We start from the raw sequence: 11,466 nt of genomic DNA, 5'->3' as shown, positions 1-11,466 counted from the left end.
CCCAGCGCGGGGAGAGAGTGAGCCCAGCGCAGGAGACAGTGACCCCAGCGCGGAGAGAGTGAGCCCAGCGCGGGAGACAGTGACCCCAGCGCGGGGAGAGAGTGAGCCCAGCGCGGAGAGAGTGAGCCCAGCGCGGGAGATAGTGACCCCAGCGCGGAGAGAGTGAGCCCAGCGCGGGAAGAGAGTGAGCCCAGCGCGGGAGACAGTGACCCCAGCGCGGGGAGAGAGTGAGCCCAGCGCGGAGAGAGTGAGCCCAGCGCGGGAGATAGTGACCCCAGCGCGGAGAGAGTGAGCCCAGCGCGGGAGATAGTGACCCCAGCGCGGGAGACAGTGAGCCCAGCGCGGAGAGTGTGAGCCCAGCGCGGGGAGAGAGTGAGCCCAGCGCGGGGAGAGAGTGAGCCAGCGCAGGATACAGTGACCCCAGCGCGGAGAGAGTGAGCCCAGCGCGGGAGACAGTGACCCCAGCGCGGAGAGTGTGAGCCCAGCGCGGGAGACAGTGACCCCAGCGCGGGGAGAGAGTGAGCCCAGCGCGGGGAGAGAGTGAGCCCAGCGCAGGATACAGTGACCCCAGCGCGGGGAGAGAGTGAGCCCAGCGCGGGAGACAGTGACCCCAGCGCGGGGAGAGAGTGAGCCCAACGCGGGAGACAGTGACCCCAGCGCGGGAGACAGTGACCCCAGCGCGGAAGACAGTGAGCCCAGCGCGGCAGCGATAGCGGGCCCCAGCATCTGCAGCATCAGTGAGAGCAGGCAGCCCACAGGTCACAGCAGTGAGCACGGGGCAGTTGTGCTCAATGCAAAGGATATCGAGCCCAGCACGAAGGAGATCAAACCCTTGTGAGGGATGTGAGCCCAGAATGGCTAATCACTGAAGTAGAACCTCAATATTGAATTTTTAACTGCATGTTCTTATTTTTCTACTTTATACCTCAGATTTTGTACCGAGGTACCTTACACCTAAGATGGTACCAGGAATGGTGACATTACACACTTTTCACTGCACTCCTGTATCCATGTGCTTGAGTACATGTGATAATCAATTCTAATTCTAAATCTAAATCTAAATTAAAATCTCAATCTAAATGTAATGTCACTGAGTTAGTAATCCAGAACATTAGGTCAATATTCTGTCAGCACAGACTTGAAGCCCACCATGGTAAATGAAGACATTTGAATTCAATAAGAGTTGATCTAATTGTAACCACTGTTGATTGTCATCAAAACCCATCTGGTTCAGTAATGGCCAGTGGGGACGGAAATCTGCATTCCTTACTTGTTATGGCCAACATTTGACTGCAGCCTGCAGCAAAGTGGGTTGACTTTAACTGCTCTCTGACCAATTAGGGGTGGACAATAAATAATGGTATGGCCAGCAATGCCCACATTTATATACTAATAGAAGAAATCTTGCAGCACGTGTGTTGAGGCCACACATGTCTTTTTCTGTACATTTTTCATTCCTTTATCTATACCTGTCAGAGAGACAATGTGATTAGGGTTCACCAGGCTGATTTTTACGATGGTAAGGTTGTCCAACAAGGTGAGATCAAAGAAATTGCATTTATAATTCTCCATCATTATTTCTGAATTTCTCCACTTCCTCATGCTTCAAATGATTTCCTCCACCTCAGCACTATTCACTTCTACAACATCAGGATCGACATTTGTAATATTTATCTATCTCCACATTTCGACCACCAAATGAAGGTGTTGTCACTCATCCAACCAATATGATTTTGTGTTTCTAAGCTTCGAGTCAGTCCTCACCAATTTACCACCTCACTCCCTGCTGTCTGGGATCTCTAGAAAAAGCCTCATGTTGACAACTTTTTCACTTCTCCCCATATCAGGCATTCCTGCTTGGCATTCCTCCTTCCTGTTTGCCACTTCACATTCATTTCCCTTTATAGCTGAACAATTAGAGAAATTGCTTATCAACAGCACCTTTAACAACATCCTCAAGCTGCAATAATAGCCTTAAATCTTTGCGTATATATAACGCAGAAGTTGATCAATTTTTGATTCTCAGTGGTACTCAGGGTAATGAGGATAGCGTAGGTAGAAGGGTTCTATCAACTGCCATCAAATTAAATGGTGGAACAGACTTGAGGGACTAAATGGCCTATTCCTGATATTTCCTGAAGAGCTAGCATTTGTATAGCACCCTTCACTGCATAAGGATGTCACAAAGCAATTTACAGTCAATGAAATACTTGTGTTGTAAAGTCTTATATGAAAAACATGTCAGCCAATCGGGAACAAGAATGATATGAGTGTCAGAGATGATGGGAACTGCTGATGCTGGAGAATCCGAGATAACAAAGTGTGGAGCTGGATGAACACAGCAGGCCAAGCAGCATCTTAGGGGCAGGAAAGCTGACGTTTCAGGCCTAGACCCTTCATATTTTCTGATGAAGGGCCTAGGCCTGAAACATCAGCTTTTGTGCTCCTAAGATGCTGCTTGGCATGATATGAGTGCGGTACTTTTAAAGGCATGTTGCTGAACGAATAAATCCTCAATTCTTGGTCATGTTTCTCAAACTTCTTGCCTACTGTGAGCCTGGTTTGATCGTTGAAAATTGTCATGACCTTTTTGTGAGGCCTGCCAGAGTGGGGTGTAGGGATGTGGCAGGAGGAAGTCAGGCCCTATCAGGGAAGGGAAAGGGAGGGGGTCCATTGTTGCAACTCACTCAGGGTTGCTATTGGTATCTCAGAGCCCACAAGCCCAAAACGTCAACTTGTAACCCCTTTCAGTATCCTGACTTACACCGTATGTGGGATCACTTCCATGCTCTTCTTCAGAGCAGTGCCCTGGGATCTTTCACAACCACACACGACAACATTGGAGGGGCCTCACTGTAAAAGCTCACACAAGGGCTCTCTGGTGGCACAGTGTTCATGGCCCTCACTCTGGGATAAGAAGTCTAGGTTCAACTCTTAGCTGTCCCAGCGGTATATCACAGCCAGTCTGAACAGGTTGTTTTAAAGGTACTCCTGTGCCACAATGGCAATGCCCTTACCTCTAGGCCAGAAGGTCTGGTTTCAAGTCCCGCCAGATTTATCAATTCTCAAAGGAGAGTCAGGGTTTACTGTCCCAAAGCTCCTCCTGAGTCTCTGCTGTGGTGTTTGACCCTTTGACAAGATCGCAGCCAACACAGGTCACCAATGTGAAGTGCCTTCAGTGAAAATGTCCAGTTTCTCTCTGAAGGAAATAAAACAGGAAGCATGCTTTGCTGCATGAACAGACAGATGGGAGGAGAAAAAAAAGTGAAGGGGAGCACTAGGATTGTAAACAGAAAATGTGATTAAATAACCAAAGGAATGTAACTAATAATAAAAAAAGACAAGGAGATTCGATGTGAGTGGATGAAGGAGCTGAGCAGAAGTATTTGAGGACTGTTAGTGCCAATAACACACAGAGCTGGTCAGAAAGCAATATTTAAAGAGACGTCACCGCCTCTCTCTGTGTGTATATATGTAAGAAGTCCACCCCAAACTCTGCTTCCCTAGGCTGTCAACTCTGCAGTTTGATTTAAATTCTCCCCTTCCTTCCACTGGGATCTACCCCTGTCTTCAAGTGGATTGACAATTGGGATTTCGGTATGGCAGCGGCAAAACTCCTCTCTGTCGTCTGTGTCGCTGTTGCAATAATATCTCTGACTACAGCCCAGTCCAGATCCAAAGCGTCAAAGTCTGGGAAAGGTATGGGAAATTTAATTTCTGCTTTACACTTCTTGCAGTGTGCCGCTGTGAATGGCCAAGACAGAAAGTTAGCTTTGACCATTGGAGATCTGCGGATTTATCCATACTCCCACGTCTTCCTTAAAGACCCAGAAAACTAAACAGAAGGTTCTTGTCAGCGAAAGGTAGCTCTCTGCATGCCACTAAACAATTGAACAAAATAACTCGCTTTGCAATGTTTTTTTCACCACCTATTAACCCGGAAACAGCCTTATCGTCGGTCGTTTTGAATCTAATGCAGATCCAGCATTATTCAAGTTTTTTTTTAACCTGTTGAGCATCCTGTCCCTCAATTTATCAACGACAGGCTACTTATTTCCGTCACAAATTAGACTAGATTTTAACCTGCCCTGCCCGGCAAGAAACTGAATGCTGGTTCGGGTTTAAAACTGGGTTTATACCCTACACAATTTTACTTTCCCAGAATTTAATCAAGGACAGTTTCGACGAGAGCCGGCAGTACTTCGCATGAAAGCTCAGGTTAAAGTCAATCCGAAAATTCAAGCGTGGACTTTGCATTCTTTAAAAGTAAAACACAGTAGATGCTAGAAATCTAAAATTTGCCAATGATCATGTTGAACGACAGATAAGGCTGTTTCCGTGCCTCTAAAAAAATGAAAAAAAAGAAAGCAATGGAGAAACTCAACAGGTCTCAGTGATTTTTGAGTCACATGACTCTTTTGAAGATGTTGTAGACTCCAAAGGCTAACTGTTTATTCACAGATGCTGCCAGACCTCTGAGTTTCTCCAGCGCTTACGGTTTCTTGATTTTGCATTTAAAAAAAAATCTGCCGCTGATATGATTAGCGTCTTCTGCCGTTTGCCAAGACTGTGCAAAAGACGAGAACTACTGTTTGCAAACTCATGTGGAGTGCTTCTCTAACTTATCCTTAGAGCGGGTTTGAAATTTGGCGCAATCCCTCAGTGAGAATTGTGTGTGTGTGTGGCTCGGGGTAGGGGTGCTGATGGGTCAGCTGTTACCTCACACAATCCTGATTTACCTCCCAGTTTGTGAAGCCCTGTCCTACTGTCAACTGCATTACTTGCGCAAACTGTTGCTAACTTTACAGTATCTGCTGCCTTTCTTTGAATGTCATGCTTTAATCAGACATTATTTTCTGTTGAGTCCAAGCTATTAAGAGTCATAAGTGTTTTGTAATTTGAGCAAGACAGTTTGTGTTGGACAGTGGCTCTAAAGTCATCAAATCAAAGGTTTATGTACTAATTGTCCCTAATCAAGAGCTTTCTTCAATTCTTTGGTGGCTTACAGGGATTTCCATGGAGCTATTCCCCCTTGATTTCTTGTAATTAATTCCCTGCTTTTTATTTGAAGGGGATGTGTTAACCTGTGATTAACAGTTATCTTTACCCCTTTAAACTCAGTCATCACAAAACGGCAGGATTGACATTTATGAGATAAGCAGCTCTGCATCATTCTTGAGTAACTCGCCGGTAAACAAAAAGAAAAAAATATGCACAGTGTCAGATCATAACCTCCTCAGAAACACCTCACAGTTGCTTACACGCAAAGGTTATCTGCTTTAACTGCTCCACCTACACAACAACAGCCAGTACATGCAAGGATGAAGCCCAATGACTGTTACTCTCAGTCCAGGAATCAGTACATTACCATCACTGCCCTAGTTTGATTGGAGGGGTAGGATTCGGATGAATATGTGTGAGCCCAACTCACCATTATTCTGCATTAGGCATGGGATGCCTTCACCATCAAAAGTGTTTTAGATAGATTTCCAGCTCAGTACTCACGCCACTTGGGTCTGCAGCAGTCGTACGGTTGTGTAGGATGTTGTTTATTCAATGAAAACCAAGCGAACTACAGATGCTTTAAATCAGGAACAAAAACAGAAGTTGCTGGGAAAGCTCAGCAGGTCTGGCAGCATCTGTGAAGGAAAGAAAAAGAGTTCTGATGAACTGTTCCGAAGGAGGGTCACTGGACCCAAAATGTTAACACTGTTTTTTTTCCCTCACAGATGCTGCCAGACCTGCTGAGCTTTTCCAGCAACTTCTGTTTTTGATCCTTGTTTAGTAGTTGGTCAGGTTGGAGCAGATAACCTGCCGTCACAATCTCCAAGCTGCCAGCTCCTCCTTGTCTCTATTGCTGGTGGTTGTGCCTTCAGCTGTCGAGGCCCACATAAGCTCTAGAACTACCCCTGCAAACCTATCCACCTCCAGATTCCCCTCATTAAAACCTACCTCTCTGACTAAGTTATTGGTCCCTATCCTGACATCTCCTGGTGTAGTTTGGCAACACATGTTTGATCGTGTTTTAGTGATTTGCCTCTGGATGGCTCATGTATTAAGGACACTATAAAAAGCAAGTAACTATGCGTTTGCTGGAGCTGTAAAGAAAGATTTGCAGGGAGGGAAATAGTGGAGGTGTGGGGTTGCATGGTATTGATACAATGGGCTGAATTGCCTCTGCTATATCCAGCCTGTAATTCTAAAATGCAATAAGTTTAGATGAAGACATGTGTGCAGAATCATCTGGAATATGCTTCACAGTTCAATGGCCTCCTGCCATTAAATACAAATAAAAACCAAAAGAACTGCAGATGCTGTAAATCAGGAACAAAAACAAAGTTGCTGGAAAAGCTCAGCACGTCTGGCAGCATCTGTGAGGGAAAAAACAGTTAACGTTTCGGGTCCGGTGACCTTTCCGCAGAACAATTAAATATGAATGTAGATGATAGTACAAGGTAAAGGAATTGGCTGTGGGGCAAGTGAAAAAAAACAGACAGTGGCTCAAGAGGAGTTTAACGTTCTTGAGCTGTTGAGTAGTTGAGGAGTTGTTCATGGCTACAGCAGAACCATGACCGGTATTTTCTGGCTATAGAAATGAGAGACAGTTATGATATGAAAGTGTTGAACTCAGTGTTGAGGCTGAAAGGCTATACAATGTTTCATTGAAAGTGGCGTGGTTTTTCTTTATGCTTATGTTGGCTCCCATTGGTGGTCTTTGGTGCAGAAAGCAATGAACACAGTCCTTATGTTCGTGAATCAAAATATTCAGATTGAGCCTCCTTGAGCACCATCCAGTATTAAAGCACCATCTTGTGGTACAAAGCAGGAACTGAACATTAAATGCTTAAACATTCGAAAGAAGTGAGTTGTTGCCCATCTTGGCCTGAGATGCGGAAACGGTTCTTTACCCACAAGGTGGTCAGGCTGTGGAATTCAAACATTATCACCTATGGAGCATTCATTCTTGTCAGGACTTTGCCATAAATTCTTGAACAAAGCAACGCTTTTTACACATTGCATCTTCAAAGTTCCAACTATGTTTAGAGTAATCTTTTTGGCCCTTTGATCCTGCTCAACGCGATCATGACAGATCTTCTATCTCAACACTATATTTCTGGTTTCTCTCCATACCTCTTGATCCCTTCAATGTCTAACAATTTTTTTTTCCTGAAGTATACTCTATGACCTGCCTGGAGTGAATTCCACAGACTGACCACCTTGTGAGCAAAGAAATGTTTCATCTCAACCAAAGAAAGGCGAGAGCTCACTTGCCTTGAATTTCCACGCTTTGCTCACTCCAACCTGAGTGACACCTCAGCTCTGGATTTTTCTCTTTCGTCTATTACCTGCTATTCCTTCTCAAGAATCAAAACATTTTTCAGCAAAAAGTGTCACCCACAATGAATTGTTCACCTCTGAGTGCAGCAAACTAGCACATTCATAGCACAGGTCTGCTTGCTGTGGGAGGGACAATAGGAAGCTTGGAGCAGCCGTCATAAAATCTTAATGGAGAGGTGCTACCACCTAGACTCCTCCTGCTTGAGGGGCTGGAATGTGTGTAGAACCTGTCAGATTATATGAAAATGTGACTTATGAATTGCAAATAGAATCTGTAAGTGTGGTGAGGCACCCCACAGTGCCATATACCAAAGAGTATTGCACTTTATGTAATGTGAAACTTGTGCTGTTAACTAATAGCCTTTTCCAAATTTTTGGAATGCTTTCTGAATGAAAAAAAACTTAAGAAGTCTTCACTGTGGTTGAACTATCATAAAAATGTGTAAAATGGTACAAAGTGAATGAAGCCTCTTGTTATTAATTATAATGGAAAATTACAATGCTGCATAATATTGCAGTGAGTGACTGCAGAAAGCCAGGCCTGTTGATGTGGTCAAGTGTGTTATTTAGAGTTCTTTTTTTCTAAACTTTGTTGTTGTTCTTTTAATGTTTCAGTCCGTACTTTTAAGAATATTAAAAAAATAACTTTTGTGTTTAAACCACAGGCAAGGATGACTTGAGGAATGAAATTGACAAACTATGGCGAGAAGTGAATTCACTTAAAGAAATGCAAGCGCTGCAGACTGGTAAATAATCTGACTGTGTTGGAGTGAGGTGTGGTCTGTATTTCCACTCTGAATACAGATACATTTAGGAAAACATTATTATTGATATTGTTATACTGATATTGCATTGAAAGAAATGTGCTGGTAGTCAAGCCTAACTTCTCGGTGAGTCACCTGTTTAGTGTAAATGTTTGATTCAGTCATGAAGATGATCAATTGTTTCCCTTCTGTGCTGCTGAGCAGAATAAACTAAACTGTGGCTTGTTTAGCAAATTCAGAATAATCCATTTAAGTCAAAATAGAACTCATTCATAAAGCAATTTGCACAACTAGCTAATACTTAGCTCCAACCCAGATTTAGATTTATATCCTGTTTTAATCCCAAATAGAACATTCATACAACACAAAAGACAACAAAGACTCTGCAGAGATGATATCTTAAAGACAGTGAAAGAAAACCTCTCGTTGTCAAATGTTCTGAAAAATTAAACATAGTTTTTTCTGAATTCTTGTGTTTAAGGGTGTTTTATAGTTGACAAATTTGATCTACTGGTAGCTGTAGGCCAGTGGGAAATCTTAGAATCAGTGCTTTGATGTAGATGAAAATCAATCAAATTTGATCCAAGTGGTTTGGATAGCAGTCACAGATCAGCTTCTCAGGGTTTACAAGATAATCAAACTGTTGAAATATAGAAACTTTATCAAATTCACAAAGACTTCAACCAAGAGATGGAGGGAAAGGGTTTGCGGCCCTACTGAAGCTTTGAAAGTGTGACAGAGCCATAGAATAATACAGCGCGGAAACAAACCTTTTGGTCCAACCAGTCCATGCTGACCATAATCCCAAACTAAACTAGCCCACTTCCCAGCTCCTGGCACAGCTCCAAACCTTTCCTGCTCATGTACTCATCCAAGTGTCTTTTAAACATTGTAACTGTACCCACATCCGCCACTTCCTCAGGAAGTTCATTCCACATGCGAACCACCCTCTATGTTGTTCTGCATGACTCTCTAGGTATGTAAACCAGTAGTTAACTTCATAATGGGTTGTGAGGAAACCTTCAGTATAGGATCTCCATTGTTTTTCCCAAAGCCAAGATTTCTAGTAATCAAGGCGATAAAAGTCCATCTGTTATTTTGGAAAAGCTTTGCTTGGCTATTTTTCCAAAGTTATTTCACTCTTTGTAATCAGCAGATGAGTCAGAGCCCATGTTAAACTTTTCATCTAACTTCCAAGAAACCGCACAATACCTCCCTCAAGCCCACGGAAAAAAAAGACAAACTCTGTATAATCTGGAAAGGGCCCAAATTTCTCAGTGTCTTCCAGACCTATATTAAACCTTTAATCTAATGTCCAAGAAATCGCACGAATACCCACCTCAAACTCATGATAAAAAAACACTGTACATTCTGGAAAGGTCCCAAATTTCTCAATATCTTCCAGTTTTCATATCCTCCATAAGTGTAAATATGTATTCATACAATATTTCAAATATAAACTACTGACTCCCATTCCTAATACAAGCTTCTGCCAATTCCCAAACAAACCACTGCAAATGCATGCAAAATATCCAGTCTTTGGGTTATTTTGGATTTGTGACAAGTGCAGTATTAATTCAAGTTATTTCATTATCCTCCCAGTTTGCTTGAAAGGGATGAAAATTCACAAAAAGTGCTACCTGGCATCAAAAAGTGCAAAGAGCTACCATGCGGCCAATGAAGATTGTATCGCCCAAGGAGGGACATTGAGCATCCCCCGAGGCAGTGATGAAGCTAACTCCCTCCGTAGCTATGCTAAGAAGAGCTTGATCGGGGCCAGGGAGTTCTGGATTGGTATCAATGATATGACCACTGAGGGTAAATTTGTTGATGTGAATGGCTTGCCGATTACTTATTTCAACTGGGATCGGAATGAACCGCGTGGAGGGACACGGGAGAATTGTGTGGTGGCTTCAATTAACAGCCAAAGCAAATGGTCCGATGAAGTGTGCCGTTCTGAAAAGAGATATATTTGTGAATACCTTATTCCTTAGACCTGTCAATTGTGTAGCAAACTCTAGAGTGATTGCAGCCATTACACTTATTACCTTTATTGCCATATTCCTGATCTCTGTTTTACAGTCGAAGATGTTTGAATGAGATTCTTAAGGGACACACACTTTGAATAATGCAAACGTGCACAATTCACCTTGGGCGAAATCAACAAAATATCTCACAAGCCGCCCATTATACATGCTTGGCATGGAATACTGGGGACACTGTATAATGGGCAGCATAGTTGAACCTATTGGGTTCTCATTTAAGATGAATTTCTACCTGCCTTTTCAAGATTTGTTTTCTATAGACATGGCATTATCTACCAAGGTTAGTACTCAGTGTCAGGAATGTAACTTCAGAAATCTGTTTATAAGCCCTTTGAAATTATGCTGAAAGATGCACCCACGTGTTTTTGTACAATTTCTTAGCTATTAGAGAAACAGATTTAACAAGCTCACATTCAACATCTACCAAAAAAACAAAGGAATTGTCCACAAACATATTAATTCTTTTTGCATTAATCTTTCACAATATAGCTCAAAACATAAGACCTTTTTATTTTAAATATTGTTCACAGAATGATTCTCAGTCATTGTTGACCATATAGCACAAACATGGACCCTACTTTTCCCTTAGAATTTCAGCCAGTTTTAGCCAGTCTCAGAGTGGTCTACCTCAGAAAATAGCACACATCAGTGTATGCTCAATTTAATCCTTCCCGATTTGTTAATCAAATAGAGATTATCTTCCATCTGCAGTACTTTTCTAACTAATAGGCAACGATGCTCAAAGGAAATGGTTTAAAAATAATACCGCTATGATTTTTCAGCTGACAGCAATTTCCAGGAGATTAATCTTTAATTGCTAGCAACTCTGAGATACGTCTGGAGTTTTGGAAATGCTGCGGTGGGCTGGCAAGAAGATATTCTGTTTCTATCATCAGGAGGAAAATTCAAGCCAAGTCTCTTTTCCTACCATCCAATGTTAAACAATATATTCTGCATATATTTCCTATTGCATGAATTATTTTCTTAGAGGAAATCTACCCTGAGTACTTATATGTACACTTTCATGTTTATGTCTTTAGACACAACACAGTGGAATTGTGCAACTATTATTACTTCTCAGGTTTGTTTTCTATATAAAGACATGCAATTTTCTTTAAACATTTCGGGCTCTGCCTCATTACAATCATTTCAGAGGAAACAATTTTGCACCATCAGCCTACTGCACAAAATTGAGTATTGATTGAGACCTTCCTTGTGCTGAGGTTTTACTGCAAGATATTGATCTCAAATTACACTCTGACACATAATTGTGAAGTTTCTGGCTAGACAATTATTGTGGTTTTATTTTTCTGAAATCT

The 11,466-nt window shown here is 42.4% G+C and overlaps 1 protein-coding gene across 1 annotated transcript; it reads left to right on the top strand.

Moving 5' to 3' along the window:
- The first annotated feature begins 3,384 nt into the window (after window positions 1-3,384).
- On the top strand, window positions 3,385-11,266 carry LOC125459844 (tetranectin-like protein). The gene is made up of 3 exons (XM_048546780.2): window positions 3,385-3,699; window positions 8,004-8,084; window positions 9,705-11,266. Exons 1-3 carry the CDS (start codon window positions 3,600-3,602, stop codon window positions 10,094-10,096), a joined length of 573 nt encoding a protein of 190 aa, XP_048402737.1. The 5' UTR covers window positions 3,385-3,599; the 3' UTR covers window positions 10,097-11,266.
- Window positions 11,267-11,466: the final 200 nt, after the last annotated feature.

The sequence above is a fragment of the Stegostoma tigrinum genome, chromosome 16, assembly GCF_030684315.1.
Source record: "Stegostoma tigrinum isolate sSteTig4 chromosome 16, sSteTig4.hap1, whole genome shotgun sequence".
NCBI classification, from domain to species: Eukaryota; Metazoa; Chordata; class Chondrichthyes; order Orectolobiformes; family Stegostomatidae; genus Stegostoma; species Stegostoma tigrinum.
Note: the sequence above shows the minus strand (reverse complement) of the source record. Positions and strands in the feature narration are given on the sequence as shown.

What these genes read in the sequence shown, in the direction of transcription:
- LOC125459844 (XM_048546780.2), top strand. Translation starts at nt 3,600, where the DNA reads ATGGCAGCGGCAAAACTCCTCTCTGTCGTCTGTGTCGCTGTTGCAATA. An exon ending in AGCGTCAAAGTCTGGGAAAG is followed by an intron (nt 3,700 to 8,003) that starts GTATGGGAAATT and finishes TTTAAACCACAG; the next exon opens with GCAAGGATGACTTGAGGAAT. An exon ending in AATGCAAGCGCTGCAGACTG is followed by an intron (nt 8,085 to 9,704) that starts GTAAATAATCTG and finishes TTATCCTCCCAG; the next exon opens with TTTGCTTGAAAGGGATGAAA.